Source organism: Pygocentrus nattereri, chromosome 20 (assembly GCF_015220715.1).
Source record: "Pygocentrus nattereri isolate fPygNat1 chromosome 20, fPygNat1.pri, whole genome shotgun sequence".
Taxonomy (NCBI): domain Eukaryota; kingdom Metazoa; phylum Chordata; class Actinopteri; order Characiformes; family Serrasalmidae; genus Pygocentrus; species Pygocentrus nattereri.
In genome coordinates, this window is record NC_051230.1 from 5057512 (window position 1) to 5080153 (window position 22642).

Below are 22642 nucleotides of genomic sequence, written 5' to 3' on the forward strand. Positions count from 1 at the left end.
TCACTGTAAACCCAGGAGTTCAGTCACGTAGAGAATCCAACTATAAAGCCAACAGTGAAACTAAAAATAAAGGTAATATTTAAGCTTCAACTTTCCTTTAACCTTAAAATAACAAAGTTAAGAGTAAAGCTAATATTAACTGTCAAAGCTAAGCGTAAAGCTAAGTGTAAAGCTAAGTGTAAGAGCAGAGCTGAGAGGAAAGGCGGCTCTACACTAACAGTAAAGCTTAGTGTAAAGTTAAGTGTAAAGCTAAGTGTAAAGCTAAGTGTAAAGTTAAGTGTAAGAGCAGAGCTGAAAGGAAAGGCGGCTCTACACTAACAGTAAAGCTAAATGTAAAGCTAAGTGTAAAGCTAAGTGTAAGAGCAGAGCTGAGAGGAAAGGCGGCTCTACACTAACAGTAAAGCTTAGTGTAAAGTTAAGTGTAAAGCTAAGTGTAAAGCTAAGTGTAAAGTTAAGTGTAAGAGCAGAGCTGAGAGGAAAGGCGGCTCTACACTAACAGTAAAGTTAAGTGTAAAGTTAAGTGTAAAGTTAAGTGTAAGAGCAGAGCTGAGAGGAAAGGCGGCTCTACACTAACAGTAAAGCTAAGTGTAAAGTTAAGTGTAAGAGCAGAGCTGAGAGGAAAGGCGGCTCTACACTAACAGTAAAGTTAAGTGTAAAGTTATGTGTAAGAGCAGAGCTGAGAGGAAAGGCGGCTCTACACTAAAAGTAAAGCTATGTGTAAAGTTAAGTGTAAAGTTAAGTGTAAGAGCAGAGCTGAAAGGAAAGGCGGCTCTACACTAACAGTAAAGTTAAGTGTAAAGTTAAGTGTAAAGTTATGTGTAAGAGCAGAGCTGAGAGGAAAGGCGGCTCTACACTAACAGTAAAGCTAAGTGTAAAGTTAAGTGTAAAGTTAAGTGTAAGAGCAGAGCTGAGAGGAAAGGCGGCTCTACAGTAACAGTAAAGCTAAGTGTAAAACTAAGTGTAAAGTGTAAAGTTAAGTGTAAGAGCAGAGCTGAGAGGAAAGGCGGCTCTACACTAACAGTAAAGTTAAGTGTAAAGTTAAGTGTAAAGTTATGTGTAAGAGCAGAGCTGAGAGGAAAGGCGGCTCTGCACTAACAGTAAAGTTAAGTGTAAAGTTATGTGTAAGAGCAGAGCTGAGAGGAAAGGCGGCTCTACACTAACAGTAAAGTTAAGTGTAAAGTTAAGTGTAAAGTTATGTGTAAGAGCAGAGCTGAGAGGAAAGGCGGCTCTACACTGTAACGCTTCATCATAAGAAACATGAGTTACCAGTAAAGCTCAGAACAGGGCTAATAAACCACAGAGGAGCCATAAAGCTGCTGTTAACAGTGTTATCAGGGCTCTCTGGGCTCAGTGCTTCATCAGGGGCACCTGAGTGCCTGTGTGCATTTAAAACATCCTCCTTTTAACATCCTGTTCCTTTCAGGCCGGCCTGAGCGCGGAATAATCAATAATACATAACGGCCGAGATTAACTTCAAACCAGGCTCTGACACGCTTCCTCGACCAGCAGCCGGCGCGCAGCGCATCACTCCAGCGGCGAGCGGCCGAACAATGAAACGACATGAAAGAGCGGCTGGCGCTTTAACAGCCTTTAAAACCCAAAACGGACGACTTCCTGCTCGTTCCATTACATTTAAACAGTCTCACGCACACAGTTTCCCCTCGGCTCCCCCTCACACACACACACACGGCTGCCGTGTCACATGACCACAGCCTCGAGGGCGGTCCTGAGCTATAATTACAGCCATGATGTCATGCGCCACTCACTGTTGCCACAGAAACTAGGTCAGCGTTTAACCCTTTCCCATAATTCTGTGGGGATTCCTCACCGATGCCACGCGAAATGTTACGAAACACTTTCCGCCGGTCCTTTTCATGTGGCTATCGATTCTTACTTCTTCGCCTTACTGTACTTTATTACCACTGGCGGCTGTGAAGCCAGAACACCTCGACGTTCTGGTAAACGGGCAGGCAGGGGGGATTTTAACGCTGAGTCACGCCTTTCTTCATCAACCACCGACCACAGCGGAGGAAAAAAGGACGCGACGAGGGACGCTTTCATTTCTCCGATTCACAAAGGAGAAACACGACAACCTTCAGTCACACGTTCCTCGTTCAAAGCGGTCAGCGCTTAAAAAAACAAAACTCTCGGATTTCTCAGCAACGCTCACAAACGCAAAGGTAAAGCCCGTTTTCCATTCGCTGCCAGAAACGTTTACCAGTAAACAAGCTTCATCACAACAGTGCAGTCACACCGGGCTTTTTAAAGCAGCGGAGCTTCGGAAAAGGCCCGGCCCCAGCCATTCCAGAAACGCTGATTTTAAATAAACAAACACAGGCACTCATGCTGCGCTTGAGCCTCAGGAATTAGAGCCATACCGAAACAGACCATGAGAAAGCGTGGGATGACTGGTCAGCCACAAACACCGGCTGAAACTGAAAGAAGACGGACCGCCTTTCACACATTCGCATACCCAATAAATATTTTGTGTGTGAAATCAACGGCCACGCCTCGGTTTTTAACGTGCTGTCCATCTGGATGTGCGACCAGTTGCCATAGCAACACAGCATAATAAGAGGGAATTCCACAGATTAAGTCGGTAAGACGTAAACAAAGTCATTCAGAGTGGCTCCGAAGTCATTCGATGCCTCTCAAAAAAGCTCCTTCCAAGAAAAACGATCGCACTGAACGGCCACAGATTCACTGCCTGACGTCCGAAACATCACGACGTCATTAAAAGACCTGACCTCAAAATGTGTCTCTCGGTGGACGGGTACGTGTGTGGAAAAACAGTCCCTAAAAATACTTATTTTCAGATTTACCACAACTCATCCTTCGTCATTATTACACACAGAGGCTCAGAAGACTTGTGTAGGTTCATTGGTGGTTTTGGATGGTAAATAAAATGGTTATATCTGTGTTGTAGTCATGGCGACGTCTGGTTCCCATCACCACCACTGTAAAGGCGTTGGAGTCTCTACAATGAATGATTTCACATCACACCACTCTGAATGGCTTAAAAACTGAAAACTAAACCACTGAATGATCTGATTCTTATCACTAATGTTAAGACCCGTGGTCCAGTAACCGCGACCAATGGTTCAGTAACTACTACGTGACAAATCTAAGCTATGAAGTTATAAAGTTTTGAGAGTGAGGATCTGAATCAAGACCCGAGGCCGTAGAGTTTAATGGATTAAAGACCAGCTACTAATGTTCAGGACTCTCCAAATGTAAACATCAACAAGGTGACAAAAGTCATGAGCAAGCGAGCAAATAAAACTCAAAGGGCAAATTACATAAGAGTTACACTGACCGCAGGCCAACTCTGAGGGGCTGTATGTGGACCAAAACTTTCATTAATCACTCCCCAAATTATCAACATACATATTAGGTTCTTAGTAGTTAACGAATAACTCGAGTAGTGAACAGCACATATATTAGATACTGAATTATTACTGAATAGTTACTGAGTAATTCATAGTGGTTACTGGATAAATTACTAGCACTAGGTGAATAATTCACTGTAGTTACTGAATAAATTATAACAGTTACTAAATTACTAGTTCATAGTAGTTACTGAATAATTACTACTAACTACTGACCATTTAAAATACTTAGTGAATGATTATGAATAAATACAGACTAATTCATAGCAGATACTAAATAATTACTAGCAACTACCAATTATTCGTAGTAGTTACTGAATAATTACTACTAACTACTGCCCAACTAGAATACTTGCTGAATAATTACTAATAATTACAGACTAATTCATAGCACTTACTAAATAATTACTACTAACTACCAATTATTCATAGTAGTTACTGAGTAATTTTTACTAACTACTGACCATTTAGAATACTTAATGAATAATTACTACTAATTACAGACTAATTCATAGCAGTTACTAGATAATTACTAGTAACTACTGACTATTTATAGTAGTTACTGAAAAAATACCAGTAATTACTAACTAATTCATCATAGTTACTAAATAATTACTAGTAATGACAACAGTTTAGCAGTTACCGAATACTTCACAAGTAGATACTGAATAATTCAGAGTAGTTACCAAATATTACTAGTTAATAATTCATTACTGGAAGTAATCAATATTACTAGTGAGTAAGTATGAACAAGTAGTAACCCTTAAGATGATCATCTACATAAGTATTAGGATTAATAACTGTATAATAAGCCTGCATTGTAAGGGGTTAATAAACTCTTGGCTACGGTTACAAGAACTTGTAGCGTCCGCTTACGAAACGGCATCAAAGCTGCGCTCTGGCTGGCCGGAGCGTCCTGGGATGCGCGGCGGTGATCTCATGAGCCGTCAGACGCATTTGTGAGCCTGGACGGAAGGAAAGGGAGGTGTGTGTGTGATCATCGGTCACTCTCAGAGTCCGAAAGCCGGATAAAGCAGGCGAGCGGAATGCGGCAATTACAGCTCAAGGCCTGTCACTGTACTGCCCACGCTACAGGTTACTCCAGTCCATAAACAGCCGGCCACGTGCTCACACACACGCACGCATGCGCATGTGAATGACCCACTCACTTTTACTCCCGTTACCTCAAATGACCGGGAAAGTTCGGCAGCCCCGCCTCGCGCTCGATCCAAGAGAGAGAGAAAGGAAAAAGAGAGAGAGAGACAGAGAGACAGAAAGAGAGACAGAGATGAAGAGTAAGCGAGAGAAGAAGAAAGAGTGAGGCCTCCTCCTCGTCTCTGTCTGCCAGGCAGAGCGCACGCCTCTCTGTTTTTCGCTCTCTCTTTCCCTCGCTTTCTCTCTTCCAATAAGCGGCGAGCGCGCGTCTCTTTAAACCCGGGCCTGTCCCACGCCGGCTGAATCAAAACACACACGCGCTCTCCTCTCAGCACAGCCACTCACACACACCCACAACACGCCCGCATTTACACCTGCACCTCATTTAGAACCACTACCTTTAATTACGCCCCAATTCATCATGTTTCATATTCCACTAAGACATTCTGGAACTGCTTCTGCCTCAGGAATGGATTCTGGTTCTGGGAATGATTCTGGTTCTGATTCTAGAACTGACTGGCATCCCGGAACTGATTCTGGCAATGATTCTAGAATTGACAGTGATTTTGATTCAGATTCTTTAATTAACTCTGATTCTGATTCTAATTTCCGGATCTGAGTCTGGAACTAACTGTGACTCGAGATTTTATTCTAGATCTGCCATTTTAATTCTGGCTCCCATTCCAGAACTGACTGTGATATCGATTCCAACGCTGATTCGAGTTCCGATTCTGATTCTTTAATTAACTGCGGAATCGGGGTTGGGAATCAATTCAGATTCGGGAAATGATTCTGGAATTAATTCTGATTCCGCCCTTGATTCCAGAACCGTAACTAACGTCGATTTTGCCTCCGACTCTAGAACTGACTCAGATTCTGCGAGCGCTTCTGAATCTGACTCGGACTCTGATCCTGAATCTGGCTCTGGTTCTGGTTCTGATTCTAGTTCTAATTCTGGAACTCATTCTGATTCTGGAGCTGAAACTGATTCTGATTAGCAGTTGCTGCCCCTCTTAGCCCTTGTGTGGTGCCTCCAAAGCGAGGTGGAAGATGGAAAGATGTAAACCCACCTGGAGAACCACAAAAGCCAAGACAGAGTTCCACCTGCAGGTCACAGGTGGCTGCCTGCGTACAGCTGTCTGTCTGTCTGTCTCTCAACTCAGATCAAAGAAGCTTTACTGCAATTGTCATGTGCCTTTACACGGTTGCCAGAGAACACATACAACCACACATTATCAGCCAGCATATCTGGGCTATATATCAGACTATATATTATAACATATTATTTATTTTTAGCTAATCACAGAAAGAAACTCCTGCTGAATATTTCACTGCTTTCACATGATTCGGTGGGGGGTGGGGGGTGGGGGGCATAGACGAAGGTCTGTTTAAGAGACTGTTCTCACCTCTGTTGCCAGGTTTGGGGATAAGGTGCACGCTTTTACGCTGTCTTCACAATATTCCACCTTACATAGAGACAGAGAGAGAGAGAGAGAGAGAGAGAGAGAGAGAGAACAAAAAGGGCTCGACTTTAATACAGATTTATTCATAGAGAACAATAAACAGAACAGAAACAGCACGTTCTCAGTTCAGATCAATGGGCTTCATTGTACATGCAGTACTGCCAAGGCAGTAACACAGTTAGAGGCTAGAAGTAACAGCATTAGTAGTAAACGTGTAGGACAGCCAGTCTGACTGATTTCATCGCAGAAAAGAGCTGAAAACGAGAATCTTTTCAATTTGCCCTCCGTAGCAGCCACAATGCACGTGACTCAGAAACGTCCTTTTCTTTTAAACACTTATGTAACACTCGGCTTACTGACGTCCCATCTCCTCTAACCTGCTATCACACATCCACCTCGGCACTGCAGTGTAGCTGTACCAGCACGTTTACATTAAGGTCAATGGAGCAAACTGCTAATGTTAAAACAATGAACCCAAAGCAAACCCCCCCCCACACCCCCCCTCCCCACACCGTCTGGCTATTCTACTGTTTTGTCTTTGCTCTATGACCACCCCCCCCCCACCCCCCACCCGCCCTCCCTCCCTCCTCCCACCGTACGAGACCGGTTTCCCTGCTATGACTGTTAGCTTCCCAAAGCTATTGAATATTTACCCTCTAGGTCCTGCTGCCGCCTTCTTCTCACCACCGTCTAGTCGTATCCCCATCAGAAGCCTCTCTCTCTCTCTCTCTTTCTCTCTTCTCTCTTTCTTCCTTTCTCTCTCTCGTTCTCACTCGCTCCTTCTCTTTCTCCCCCCCCCTCTCTCTCTCTCTCTCTCTCTCTCTCTCTCTCTCTCTCTCTCTCTCTCTCTCTCTCTCTCTGCAGTCTCTGTCCATTCAGGAAGCCATCTTGCGTGTTTTAATCCTGTTTTACATTAGCGTGCTTGTACGCTCACTCGTTCGCTGGCCTCCTTTCCCTCCCTTCGTTCACTCACTCTCTCTCTCTCTCTCTCTCTCTCTCTCTCTCTCACTTCCTCCCCTTCGTGGATCGACTACATACACACAGAGAGGAGGATTTTATTTAAAGCCCGTGTGATCACTATCACTGCACACACAATACCCCCTCCCTCTCTCTCTCTCTCTCTCTCTCTCTCTCTCTTTCTTCCTCTCTGGCGAGCGAAAAAGCAAACTGCACACATGATGTGAATGCACCCCCCCCACCCCACCGCCAATGCACTCATATGCTCCCACACACATGCACGCACGACTACGTCACGCTACAGAGAGCACACAAAGAGAGCACAGCCGCCAATCAGAGGCCGGCGTGGACTCTGCTGCTAGGGCAAAGCACAGAGGAGTAGCAGGGGGGGGGGCAGAGAGAGAGAGAGAGAGAGAGAGAGAGAGAGAGAGAGAGAGAAAAGACACACAAGTAAAGGGGGATGGGTGAAGAGAATGGAGAGGGGGGGCACGTGCTGTGCACAGTGTGTACACAACCAGAGTGTGCGGCTTGAGACGGAAGGGGGGAAGGGATTCTCTCTCTCTCTCGCGCTCCCTCTATGTCTCTCTCTCTCTCTGGTTGTCAATTATCTCCTCCAGCTTGCCTGTCCTAAACAATGCCTCTGGTATGCGCTATCACTGAAGACCATCTGTGTCTCGGCAATTTGCAACAACCGGACTGGACTACGTGCACCGCACACGTACAATGGTTTGTTTTTGTGTTGTGTCAACACACACACACACACATATATACAGTCCTCATATGTAACAGTAAGATGTCCCTTTGCATCTAAGACGTATTACACATATGCATATGCACATATTATAACTAAAGGTCCTATGTGTATTACACGTTTATATGTGCAGTCTGGAAAGATCTATCTGTAAAACGTTCCGTATCTATTACATGTTTTTGACATCAATTGAAACTGCCAGATGTCCTTTCCAAGACGGATATTAAAAGTGAAGGAGGTTTTTTCCTTCTTCTGTAAAGTCAGCATTTTGGAGATACGAGGTTCTGTCCCGCCAGCACTGATAATGAATGAGGAATGTCCTAAGCCTAACCCTACACCAGATCTTAACCTCAGAAACCCAGCCTGTTTCGCTCTTTCAGTTTTAGAAAAGGAAACAGGGATTATTTTGGGAATTCTGTTTGGTGATGTACGTCAGTCCTGGCATTGTCTAGTTTTGCCCTGAACATAAACAAAAACAAACACAGTACCAACTGAAACAACAACCAATCGGAGCCACAGAATCTCTAATCAACAGCACTAATGAAGCTGAATCACCTCATTATGAGATATATATATATATATATATATATATATATATATATATATATATATATATAAATGTATATGGGACATCTTAGTGTTGAATGCCACATTATGCATCATTACATTTTAGAACATATATAATAGGATGGGGAGGTATAATGGTATCATTACACATAGGTACAAACCTTGTATTTCCATGTTTTTCAGTTTTTGATATCATCTGAAAATGCCTGTTGTTTTTCACATTGTGTGTAAATTTCATGATGAATGGACCAAAAGAAACGACCCAAAATTGCAGGGAAAAAATTCTGGTTCCATTGACTTACATTAAAAGTAAAGTAGGTTTTTCCGTTCTCGTGTAAAGTTACCGTTTTGGTAACTGATACGAGGTTTTGTTCTGACAACAGCGATATACATACACACACGCATATGCATACATGTCATATTCTATGGAATTATTTTATTCTATGGAGTTATTTGTGACTATATTTGCCCTGTTTATTTAGCTCACTGTCGTGACAAATGCTTTGTAAATATCAGCCCAACGAAAGGGATTCTGACTATGACACACGATTAAAAGAGAAACACCGCACGACCGCATTCGAGTCATTTCAGCTTGTCATGTCTCTGCTGATCATGTCTCGACTGACCCTGCGGGCCTATAATACAGCTGTTGGTAATGATTTACTGAAACAGCACGTCAACATGACCACAAATACCATAGGTTTAAAGAGACTTCAGCTGGGGGCAGCTGTGCTTCCAACACGGGATAAAATCATCAGAAATTAAACGTCCTGCCTTTTTTTTTAACAACATACACTTTCAGTATCTTTAGTGTTGGCGTGAAGTCCAAAGAAAAGAAAAGGCCGCCGGTGTCCTGATAGGACCCGAACAAAGGGTCACTGGGTACAAGTGCAGTTTACGGCAGACGACACCGACTCTCTACTGACCTCAATTACAAACACAACACACAATCATATCTCCACTCAACGTAAAACAAAGCAGGCAAAGCCGAGAACGAGGCCATCAGGCGCTCGCTGGAAACGTTTTTATATAAGGACGCAAGAAGCGGCAGAATGAGACGATCGAGAGCGACAGACAAAAACCCTCCTCATACGCCGCCAGTCGTTTAGCCCTGCTCAAAACCACGGTCTGCTCAAAACCACGGAGAAAGAGGGGAGAAAGTGAGAGGAGATAAAAGTCGTAAGACTTAGGAAGACGAGAGAGAGAGAGAGAGAGAGAGACGGCGCACTATGAGAAGACAGCCTTGGAGAGGAAAAAAAGAAGGCGCTTTGGTGACGCAGCAGTTGTTATGAGCCCAGCTTACGCAGCGTGGGAACTCCAGAAACGTCATACCAGCCTGTGTCTGTGTGTGTGTGTGTGCGTGCGCGAGTGTGCGCGACTGCAGGAACCACGAGGTGTTGGAGGTTGAGCTGTGCAGCGCCGAGACTTTATTTCTTCTGTCGCTTTAGCACGAAACGAAGGAGGCAAAGCGCGGACGCCAGCTGACAGAGCAGAGCAGAAAGGACTGGACCGGGCGTATCGCTGTTGTTGGAAGAAAACCTCGTATCTCCAAAATTACAACTTCGCAGGAGAGAGAAAAAACATACCGCAGTTTTAATGCAAGTCAATGGAACCCGACGTCTTCCGAGTCATTTTGGGCCGTTTCTTTTGCTCCATTCATCATGAAATTACCCGCAATGTAAAGGGCAACAGGTGCTTTGCAATTACGTCAAAAACTATAAAAACTGAGATACGTGGTTTTCTTCCGACAGCAGCGATATATATATATATATATATACACACTCAACTTCTGAACAGTCAACAGTTTTTGGTTTATTTTTTCTAATATATGTTAAATAGAGCTCAAACAGTAATTAACACTCGAGTCTCTGTAGAGAAAAACATGTTACTGGACCAGGGGTGCCAAAACATTTGCTTATGAATGTAGAGACAGACAGGCAGACAGACAGACAGACAGACATACAGGCAGGCAGGCAGGCAGACAGACAAACAGGCAGACAGACAGGCAGGCAGGCAGGCAGGCAGACAGACATTCAGGCAGGCAGGCAGGCAGACAGACAGGCAGACATACAGGCAGGCAGGCAGACAGACAGACAGACATACAGGCAGGCAGACAGACAGACAGACAGGCAGGCAGGCAGGCAGACAGACAGACAGGCAGGCAGGCAGGCAGGCAGGCAGGCAGACAGACAGGCAGACAGGCAGACTGGCAGGCAGGCAGACAGACAGACAGACAGGCAGGCAGACAGGCAGACAGGCAGGCAGACAGGCAGGCAGGCAGGCAGGCAGACAGATAGACGGACAGGCAGGCAGACAGGCAGACAGACGGACAGGCAGGCAGGCAGGCAGGCAGGCAGACAGGCAGACAGGCAGGCAGACATTTCCTTTTATGGTAAAGGCACTTTTTGGAGATAAATGGTTTTTGACCATTCAGTTCAACATTTATAACTTTTATCTTGTTTTTCTCTGGTTTGTACAACAAAGTCAGAAGAATAAAAATATACAAAAACAAACCAGCACAAACACACTTTCTCAGCCTATATGGACTGTATCTCTCTCACACATACAGCACTGCAGAGGCTTCATTAAGAAACAGCTAAAGAGCTGTGAGAATTTGTACCTGTGTGTGTGTGTGTGTGTGTGTGTGTGTGTGTGTGTGTGTGTGTGTGTGTGTGTGTGTTGAGCTGAAGCTCTGCTGTAACAACAGAAGAATTAACGATCCTAATTAACACTCCCCACCTCCTACTTCACCAAACAATGACCAACTAAGCTAATCCATGCACACCTTCACTCACACACACCCCCAACAGACCCCCAAACCACCCCCCCCCTCCTGCTCGACAGCAGGAGAGGACAAAGTGAATGCAGATGCACTCTTGATAAAACATCCCCTAAATGACAGTAGAAGTATTTGCTTGTGAACAACTTAAAGAGGAATTTTACTGATTTCTCTCACGTCCTGCACAGTTCAGTGTCTGAGGTGTAAACGGAGGGATTCACAGGGGTTTGCTGTGAAATGGTTCAGACGTCTTTACAGTGGTGGTGATGGGAACCAGGGCTCGCCATGACAACATCACAGATATAGACATTTTATTTACCACCCAGAACCACCAGAGAACCTACACGAGTCTATACGACTCTATAAACTCTATGAAGTCTATAAACTTGACTATACGAGTCGAGTTTATATGGAATATTGATGATGGGAAATTAGTGGAAAATCAGAAAAACTGAGTTTTCTTTGGGGACTATTTTGTCTTGAAATGTCCTGCATGTATCCCTCCACCAAGGATGGAGTTAAAAATATATAAGCTTTAGGCTCTTTTCTGGAAGACTACTGCGAAACGTCGTAGCCATTTCATGTAGTATCTGTCTGTCAGCTTTAACCGCCACTGAACTCTTCAGACGTCTGGTTCCTATCACCACCACTCTGAACGACTTTGTTTACATCTTAACTATTTAGTTATTAGACATGTGGACTCTGTCAAGTATCTCTAGTTATAGCGATACTGCAGGGATGTTTTTCCACACCTGCAAAGTTCAGTCTTAGACATTGGTTTAGCTCTTTCTGCTTCTCAGGATCTAAACAAACCCCAACCCATTCAGTGGTGCTGAGGTCTGGACTCTGGGGCGGTCAGTCCATCATTCAGCTTCTTTGTTTGGTGTGTCCGTCTCCTTTTTTCAGTGAGGTTCCTCTTGATCAGCTACACATCCTTTCAGACCCACAGCGCTGAGTGGTCTTCTCACAGTGGAAGGATGGACAGAAACACCTGTGGATGTTTTCAGATCTGAAGCAGCTTGATGTTCTCCTCTTTCTCAGAGATGAGAGCTTTAAGTGCTGCTTATCTGATGGGGCAGTTTTGGGGTCAACCAGGTCTCCCAGGTGGTTGTTAGGAGTCCCACAGTCTCAGTCGCTCTATCATTTAATTTTTTTTTTTCTTCAAGCTCAGTTTTCGCTTATTCTCCTGTTACTTCTCACTTATTATGACAGTGGATTATCTGATATCTAATCTCCTAAAATCTAAAAATGAACAATTTGTACTTAATGGCCATTTTCACTGTAAACTAAATGTATGACGGGGGGTCTCTGACTTCTACACAGTACCGTAGGTTACAGCTATATGAGGAAGAGTGGCACACAACCCTTTTATCACTACATCTTAGGGCACGTTATTCAATAATCCCATGAAAAAAGTGCAATCTGACTGAATTATTCGTAAATTACAAGAGAGAAGAACAGAAGCCTGGACATGACAGTAGCTCCTGGACACTTAAGGGGTCACATATCAGAAAAATGTGGTCAGAAAACAGAGCTGGTCCCACTTTGTATTAAGTGTCTCTAATAACTGTATAATTACACATGAACAACATATGTAACAACAATGTAACTACCAACGATTTAGACACATTACAGTGGATTGCAGAAGTACAGCCTATGTAATTACATGTGTATCAATTTCAGTTCTGCCTCACGTCATTTACACAAGTGTTTCTTCTACAGAGGACTTTTCGGTCCCACTTCACATTGTGTCTCTAATAACTGTAGTTACACATCAATAACAACAATGTAACGACCCATGATGTAAGCAACGTTACAGACGGATTACAGAAATACAGCCTGTGTAATTACATGTGTATTAATGTTGCCTCATGTTATATTCTTTTTGATACGCTGCAAATCAGAAGTCTTTTTTACATAATATTACATTTGTTTTATCACGTCACATTGATTACTATTCAATATTTTGCATTGTACCTATATAACAACTGACACTGATACACTTGTGTAATTACATACGGTGCACTTCTGTAATTTATCTGCAACAGTGACTAAATCATTAGTAATTACATTGTTGTTGCGCATGTTGTTCACATGTAACTACACAGTTATTAGATACACAATATAAAGTAGGACTGAACTTTCCTGTAGTGCAGTGTTAGTCACACCTTAAAATAATCAGTTCTAGTGTAGTTGATATGTAGTTACTATGTAATAAAGCAGTGGTAATATAGATTTTGCATTACAGAACAGTTTCCAGTTAAAACTGGTTACAAGTAGCAACATAAATGCTGGCTAAATGTTAGGAAGGCTGGCAGATACAATGTAAGTAATGTCTGAATGTGTTATTATACACTTCCTTTTACTACTTGGGGAAAAAAACTGCTGTTCCAGTAATTACAATGTAATTACATTTATATTATTACCATTATGTAATTACATGAGAGGGAGCAGCCGAAAGAAGAATATTTACATGTTTCTATTAAGATACACTTGTGTAATTACATGAGGTGAACTTCTGTAATCCATCTGTAACAGTGACTAAATCATAAGTAGTTACAGTGTTATTGTACATGTTGTTCACATGTAACTACACAGTTATTAAAGACACTTAATATAAAGTGGGACCAAGTATGACCACTGTGTTGCACAATTACTGTTTGTTTGCTGAGTTGAGCATAATGGAAAAAATAAAAAATCAAATCCAGCAAATAATAATAATAATAATAATAATAATAATAATAATAATAAAAGAAACGGCATTAAAATGAGCAGAGGTGTAGAGGATGGACTTATTTTCACTTAGAAAATCAACGAAAGATGGAACTGCGCACTTCAAGGGGTTAAACATCTGACGTTTAACTGCACTTCACTGAAATCATTCGATAAACGTCATAATATTAAAAAAGATTTTCATGCCAATCAAATCCACCTCTGCCACACCTTCTGCGCCGCAGTAACGAGAAACTTTCAGCATTTAAAATCAAAGCAGTCTCAGAGCCGCTGCAGAGGAACGAGGCTTGGGCCTCAGTGCTGATCAGTAACTGCTTTAAGCTTCATTAGCATTATCGAGCACACAACATGAGCGCGCTTAAAGAGACCGTGGGCTAGCACTGGCTGCGTGCTGATTGGTGGAGGGGGCTGTAATGGGATGTGGTTGCCAGGCGACGGGGAGTCAGCTGGCGGGGGCAGTGCAGGGGTCAGTTGAAGGGGAGAATAAAATACGGCCCTTTTCTCATCACTACAGTGGCCGCTAATGAGCAAGCCTATTGTTCTGCTATCTGTGAAAAGAAACCGCCCCCTAACGCCGACCTCAGAGCAGCTCTTCAGGTCCCGTATGAGCTCAGCTAAAGACTGAATTGGAAATGAAGCACTGAAGACTAATAATAATAATAATAATAATAATAACAACAACAACAACAACAACAACCACCTTTACTCATACTGCATTTCCATTTTAGCTGTAAAATCTCAGAGCTCAAGAAAAAGAAGTCAAATTCTGGAAAACTAAAGAGGAACACTAATAAAACAGCAAACTGACAAATTATTAAGGCAGTAAAGAGACCCGGTAAACAAGGCGTACGCAAGATGTTGTGAATCTAGTCTTAAAAACACCAAATAAGCGCCTGCATTCTTGAAATTCTCCAGTACGCTGTGACCCACATGTACAGCACGGCTGCTCTAACCCACTAAACCCACCTACCGGCTTCAGGGGAGTATGACATGCTCTCCTACTGAACGCTCAAAAGCCTCTTTATCTCTCTCTGTACTCAGTGATGACCTGATACATGCTTGGAAAAGTGTGTATACATACACACACACACACACACACACACACACACACACACACACAATATATATATATACCCGTCGTCACTACCCTACTCACAAATTAAGTGTAATAGGTGTAAGAATAATATGTGTGTATATATATATATATATATATATATATGACAGCACAGTGGCGTGGTGGGGAAGGAGGTCCTGGGCGATCACAGCCCTTTCTGTGTGGAGCATGTTCTCCCCGTGTCTCTGTGGGTTCCTCTGGGTTCTCTGGTTTCCTCCCACGGTCCAAAGACATGCAGTCAGGCTGTTTGGACATGCTAAACTGCCCCTAGGTGTGAGTGAATGTATCTGTCTTGCGATGGACTGGTGACCTGTCCAGGGTGTGTCCTGCCTCATAAAAGATACCGTCAGCCCTCCTGAGGACACTCAGAAGACCGGTGGCCACTTGGGTTAGACATCTTCTGCAAATACTGGCCAGGGGTTGTCCCTGTATTTCACACAAGCTGCATAAAATCTCCAGAGAAATGTTTAAGTGGAAGGACAGCAGTAATCCATGACTGAACTTCAGCATCTGGACGAGGCAAAACACACATTTACAGCATTTAAATCTCTCTCTCACACACACACACACACACACACACACACACAAAACACAAAAACAGGAGACACATGTAGAAGCACAGGTTCCTTCCCCCTTTACCCAAAACCAACAGTGCCTTCCTGAACCCTCTTACCCCTGCCTTTATTTACATTCTTCCTGCCCTCTTTCTCTCTCCTGCTCTTTTTTCTGCCTCTAGATCTGATACAGTTCGGTTCCACCCACTTCAGCGCTATGACCTCGTGAACTTATGATACTGGATGTCCTGAAAAATTATATCTATTAAAAAAAACCTGGTCCCACGTTATATTGAGCGTCTCTAATAACTGTGTAGTCACACGCGAACAACATCTCGCTGCTGTCGGAACAAAACCTCATCTCTCCATTTCTGTCATTTTTTATTTTTTGACATAGTTTGAAAACGCCTGTTGTTCTTCTGAAGAACGGACCAAAAGAAATGGCCCGAAATTCCTCGGAAAGACGTCTGGTTCCATTCACTTACATTAAAAGTACATTTGGTTTTTCCCTTCTCCTGTAAACTTACCGTTTCGGAGATACGAGGCTTTGGTCCAACAGCAGGGATATGCAACAACAATGATTTAGTCACTGTTATAGATGCATTACAGACGTACAGCTTGTGTACTTACACAGGTGTATCTTAACAATTGTAACAGGCTATTCTCTCTCATGTAATCACACAAATGAAATTACACTTTCAGAAGTTTTAGTTTTTTCCCCAGTAGTAAAAAAGTGTGTAATAAATACATTAAGACATTATTTACACTGCATCTGCCAGCTTTCCCAACATTGAACCAGCATTTGTGCTGCTAGTGCCGTGACACTGTGACCAGTTTCAGCTTTAAACCAGTCTGTAATGTGACAGAACAGCAGACGCCCTTTAATATTAACATTACATTTTACATTTTTACATTTATGGCATTTTGGCTGACGCTCTTATCCAGAGAGACTTACAATTTGATCATTTTACACAGGCAGGCCAAGGTGGTGTTAGGAGTCTTGCCCAAGGACTCTTATTGGTATAGTGTAGGGTGCTGCCCAGGCGGGGCACTGAACCCCAGTCTACAGTGTAGAAGGCAAAGGTGTTACCCACTACACTAACTAACCACCATGTAGCTTTTATAACATTAATTTAATGTGTTGCATTTCTCCCCAAAGCAATGTCTATGTTACACCTCCATTATTACACAGTAACTACATAATAATTACACAGGAACTGTGCACTGCTTTAAAGAGTAACTAACACTGCATTACTGCAAAGTAGATGTTACGCTTGTGTAACTACACAGGCTATAATCCTGTAGTCCAACTGTAACACTGACTAAATCATCAGTAGTTACACTGTTGTTGCATATGCTGTTCATGTGTAACTACACAGTTATTAGACACACTTAAAACCTTGCATATTTCAGTGGTGGTCAAATGTTCATTCAGAAATTGCTGGACATGAGCGAATACATAGATGAGCTTTGTGTGGAGGGAACATAAAAGAGTGGCATTCTTTCTGCTCCAGGTCGACTCCCATATGGGTTACGGGAGCGCTTCCAAAGGTCAAAGGCCACACAGCAGTGCACACAAAGCAGGCGGGAGGAATTCTCCTCGGCTGAGAGCGACCCTTTCAACACAGGGATCGGAACGCTAAACTGTTCAAGACGCAGGAGGGGGAAAAAAAGCCAAACAAAGTTGGTTTACTTGCTAAAATTCATGGTAAATATGTCATAAACATAACACAAAAGAATATCATCGCTGATGAGTATGTGTGTATCGCTGCTGCCGGAACAAAACCTCGTATCACCATTTTTTCCCCTTTTTTAGTTTTTGGCATCAATTGAAAATACCTGCCGCTCTTTACATTGTGTGTAAATTCCATGATGAATGGACCAAAAGAAACGGCCCAAAATGACTTGGAAAGACGTCTGGTTCCATTGACGTACATTAAAAGTGAAGTAGGTTTTTTCCTTCTCCTGTAAAGTTACTGTTTTGGAGATACGAGGTTTTGTTCTGACGACAGTGATGTGTGTGTATGTGTATATATACACACACACAAAGATGATCAAATATGAAATATTATTCCCATTATGTTGCCATTTTACTTATATTTATATTGTTATATATTATAATACATTTGATTCATATCCACATTTTAATTAAAGGGCCCAACGTGACCATTTTCCAAACTCTATCCCCTTTTTTAGAATTAAACTGAAGTGTGTTTTTTACAGTACTTTGAAGACTGATATGTAAAATATACTGTCACTGGCAGACCACACCTCCAAAATGCATTGGGTTTTTGTGACATCACAAAAATAATTAATTTAAACTGGGCTAAATGCCCCCCCCCCCCCCACATGGACTGGTATGCACTGCAAATTATTCTGACACTTTAATAATGTTTACTTACTGCATCAAATTCTCTCCAAAAAAACAAGCAATGGTCAAGCACGAGATCCCACATTCATCTGCCCAACACATGGGCAGCTCTTTAAAAAAAAAAAAAAAAAAAAGTGAACACACATCTGGCTTGTTTACTAGACACAAAGCTGGACTAGGCCTGGACTACAAAGGGATTTTAAAAGAAAAGGCTTTACAACAGAACTTTATCCGACACTAGGCTTAATCTATGCTCTGAAAGCCAGGCCTAAACGCCCAAATGAAGATCCGCGGTAACGCGTAAGGCTGCTTTCTGGTGCTGCAACAACAAAGGCTTTCGACTAATAACGGCCCTCCTAAAGCAGACCACGTTTAGCCTCCTCTCTGGGAGTAAACTCTAATCCTGGGGCGGCTGGTTCAGCAATTCTTCACTGGGCCTTTAAGAAGAAGAAGGAGTGTAATCTAAGTATCCTTGCTCTATATTACTGCACTGTGCTGAACGACTCTGACTCGGCAACCACCACACACAAACACACACCTCTACCAACTGTCACTCAACAAACAGCTCAGAGCAAACAACCAAACAAAGACCAGGATCTGGTTCCCCGGCGGCTCAATGGGCTGCAAAAAATGCTGAGCAACTCGGACTGAAACTGGTTTATAAGCACTACAAACAATGACCCGCACCTTAAATGACCAAGACCAGGACCCACAACAGCCAAACAGCAAAGAGCTTAAAGTCTAACAGTAACAACTTAATGCTTCACAATATGTACACAACTCTGGTGTTGCAAATCTGTACTGTCAATATATTGTAAAATAGTAACTTTACAGGAGAAGGAAAAAACCTACTTCACTTTTAATGTAAGTCAATGGAACCAGACGTCTTTCCAAGTCATTTTGGGCCATTTCTTTTGGTCCATTCATCATGAAATTTACATATAATGTAAAAAGCAACAGGCATTTTCAACAGACATCCAAACCTGAAAAACAACAAAAATGGAGATACGAGGTTTTCGTCCAACAGCAGCGATATTTAAGGACGTATATTCTCCATTGTCTTGTATTTTATTGAATCATTCTCTCTGAGGTCAACGTCTGACATTTGTGTGAGCTTATGTAACAAAAACATTCAAAGAAACAAGGAGGAGGGGTTTCCCAAAAGCATCTCAGCACAAAGACGATCCTTAAACGGTTGAGCGAGCATCACACCGAGCACTCCCTCTCTCCCAGATGAACTCAGGTTCATGGCAGGGATGTTTTGGCCACTACTGAAGATTATGTAGTAATCGATTAATGTATAAATTTACTGATGCATCTATTACAGTGATTCGTTCCACAACTAAAAAAAAGCGGTAAACAAAGAAATAAGATTTTTTTTTTCTCTCCAAATAATGAGTTGAACTGCAGTTCCAATAATTCATTAAAAACAAGTGGAATCGTAAATAACCGACTGCTATCCAGACATAGCAGATCGAGCTGTTCCACTCTTCCCACACAAAACATGAACAGAGGAGTTTAACGGCTTTAAAAGTTCTTCGTACAGCAAAGCTGTTGGTTATAAAAGTTTAATACAGCCTAGACTAATAGACTATGACAACAGCAGGCTACACTAACAGCCGCCTGTAGTCCATAACAACACAGTAGAGCCGTTCTAGCCATTCTATTATTTAAACCAGACGCAATTTATAGGCTTAAATCGGATTTATTCAAATCGAATTACGTTTTGAAAGCCAGACATTTGAATTAGGACATCAATGCAGAAATGAGAGCTTGAGAAATTCTGATGTTTGTCTTTTCCAAATGAACGGCTGCGCATGATAAACGGAAAGAGGCTGTGGGGATGAAGAACAGGATCCGTATTACAAAAACATCTCAACTCATCTTCAACATCTTAAATCTTATCTGTTTAGTTACCATGACGACTCCAGTTGGGGCTGTTACAGAACAATAGCTCTTAAGTTCATCATCTCACTATTAACTCCAGATAAGAAAACTGAAAACTGACTAGACTAAACCTTCGAAATCCTGTCCTAACTTCAGGATAAACCCCAACTGGGTCCTGACTTCTGTTTAATCGTCCGTTTCTATCGTTTCTATAGCTCACTGCTGGCATAATGACTACAAGACTGATGCACAGTTTGTATTCACAGGCCATCAGGCTTGTTGAACACCTCACTCTCTACCTCCTCCATCCTCCCATTCTGACCGGTTTAACTTTGGTCAACCTTGCACTCGATAACTGCACCTTACATACGCTGCACTGCTGTGGTCAGAACACGACTGTATACCTCTATTACCTGCCAAATGCACTTTATGAACAGCTGCTCTACATTCTTGCACATATGCACATGTAACTTCAATTTTCTTTCAACTCTGCACATAAAACTGTACTTCTTACTAATATTTTACTATTATTTTAGTGTTATTGTCTTTTCTATTTTTTTCTATTTATATATATATATATATATATATATATATATATATATATATATATATATATATAATATTTATATGAGAATATTTATATTTTCATTGTACAGTGTAACTGCCTGTTTCTGCTGTGCATATGACAATAAAACTCTTGAAACTTGAATCTAATGATGCTCCATTTATTGATACTGTAAAATGCTGTTTTCACTTGTGAGACATTCTTCTTCTCCAACTCTGTTTAAAAGCCCCAGACGCTGCAGACTCGATCTCCACTGTCCCTCTGAATACCTTCGCCTGTTAAAGTTGATGAAATATTACAGTGATGTTGGTGAATGACGAGGTGACGGAGCTGAACATGTGTCTGATTATTAGGAGGAATAAAGTTTGCACGCTCGGCTAGAGCGTTCGGGAAATGGAGACTGAAACTGTGAAGCGCCGACGCTCTGATGCTGATAAACAGCAGGGGGCGCTGGCACAATCTTCTTAACTTTCAGTTTATTTTACGTTAGTTATGTTTTGACCTCTTTGACATCGCTAACCGTAGCTGTGCAACATTTTCAACGTTACTTTCATTTTGTGTTTACATTTCAGCTATGCATGGGTCATTAGTTGCTAGGCAACAGACACGAGAGTTGATTCTGGACTAAAGATTAAGATAGGTTAAGATTTCCCAGCTTGACAAAAGACGCTGTAAAATAAGATAAAATTCCTTAACTAAGATTAGATTTACCTTGATTTATCTTGACCTGTCAGAGCTTAACTTAAGACAAAAACAAGTTACGAGGTTTCTCTAATAAGGCTCCAGGTCTACTAACCACATTAAACGCCTCGTCAGCTATCCATTCCGAGAAGCTCGTCCCTTAAACTCGGCTAAATCTGTGTCCTGAGGAGTTCATTAAAGGTCTTAATCACTGGAGTTGATGTAGAACTGCTTATTCACTCTTCAACCCTGAAGACTGCTTGTGACCATAGCAACGCAGACAACAATCTCGCCTAACGACAAGGCAAAGAGAACTTTTAAAGATGAACATCGATGATTTGGAGACGAATGGACTTTGCATTTATAATCACTCCAGCTGGATTCATGACACGTTTAATCTGCAACGAGAAACCGTCAAACTCTACAGAGTCGCGTTCAGACTTTCCCGTTCCACCTTAAATGATGCCGCAGTTACATTCTGCCACCTCAGGCATCATTTAAGGTGGAACGAGAAAATTTGAAAAAGAAGCCGCGAATGAGAAGCGACTTCGGCCTCGTAAACAAAGTGAACGTTGAGAGACGGTTTACAAGACGCTATTCTTTACTGTACTTCTGGAAAAGTTTCCTGCCAGAGATGTGAGAAAAGCAGCTATAACTGAGCTCAAGCTCAAAGCAGAACAAAGTAAGTCTGATCTTTCGTTTGTATTAAATTTATAAGCCTGTACTAACACATTAAAACACATTCCGACATATTTACAGCCAAAAAATGGTTAAATGGACATAAAATGTTGTGGCTGAAAAGGCAAAATGGCTCTTCTTAACATTTCGGTTGCCGACCTCAGGGATAGGGAGTCTTTCATTTGTTTTGTTCAGTGTTTTTTGCCAATCGACATGAAAACGGTAAAATTTTAGCTTTGTCAGATCACATTCAATAGTGTTAATAGCAAAGAAGATCAGATTAAATGGCAGAAATATGTTTTTGCATTTGCCTTAAAGGGTTAAACTCTCAGGCGCAATCCCAGCCCCCCACAGCACAGGTGTGTTTTAGGTAACACGCCCGAAATAGGAGTGAAAAGTGTACAGAGCGAAACCCCTCAGGCCGCGGGACCGGTCTGATGTTTTCTCAATTGTGAAAACAGTTAGTCGTAAGCAGAATCCCCTCATTGTTTCCTCGTGGCTGAGCCATGTTTATGACGTCAGGCGAGTGCTGCAGAACCTGCTGAAGGAGGTCAGGACAGCCAGAGGACACACGGACGACATGTTCAGGCAGCACAGGTGAGGAACGTGTCTGTGCAGACCAAAGCAGTGAAGAGCCAGGGCTGGTTTTGGTGCCCTAGTGAAGTTATTATGGTAACACTTCCATCCTGCTCCCATAAAGGAATCTATTGGTAGCAACCACTCCACCCCAAATTTGGCCAATCTTTAGTTCAGCACCGGAGCCAACAGGCAAAAACAAACCTGCGTCATAGACGTCCATCACACTTTACATTTAGATTTATACCATTAGGCAAGAGCGACTTTCAATGTGATCATTTTACACAGGTAGGTGAATGTGGTGTTAGGAGTCTTGCCCAAGGACTCACTGGTATAGGTGCAGAGTGCTGCCCAGGTGGGGCACTGAACCCCAGTCTACGGTCTAGACAGCAGAGGTGTTAACTACGACTATTATAGCTACT

At 42.4% G+C, this 22642-nt stretch overlaps 1 protein-coding gene across 3 annotated transcripts in view; it reads right to left on the reverse strand.

Moving 5' to 3' along the window:
• tet3 (tet methylcytosine dioxygenase 3) overlaps positions 1 to 22642 on the reverse strand; it is an 84888-nt gene that overhangs the window by 51261 nt on the left and 10985 nt on the right. For 2 of the 3 annotated variants that reach the window (XM_037531377.1, XM_037531376.1), the window contains exon 3: positions 5951 to 6010. In XM_037531377.1, coding sequence (XP_037387274.1) covers positions 5951 to 6010 — 60 coding nt within the window. Of the gene's footprint in view, positions 1 to 5950; positions 6011 to 6660; positions 7099 to 22642 lie in introns of those variants that run through there. The other variant, XM_037531378.1, reaches the window with a different exon arrangement.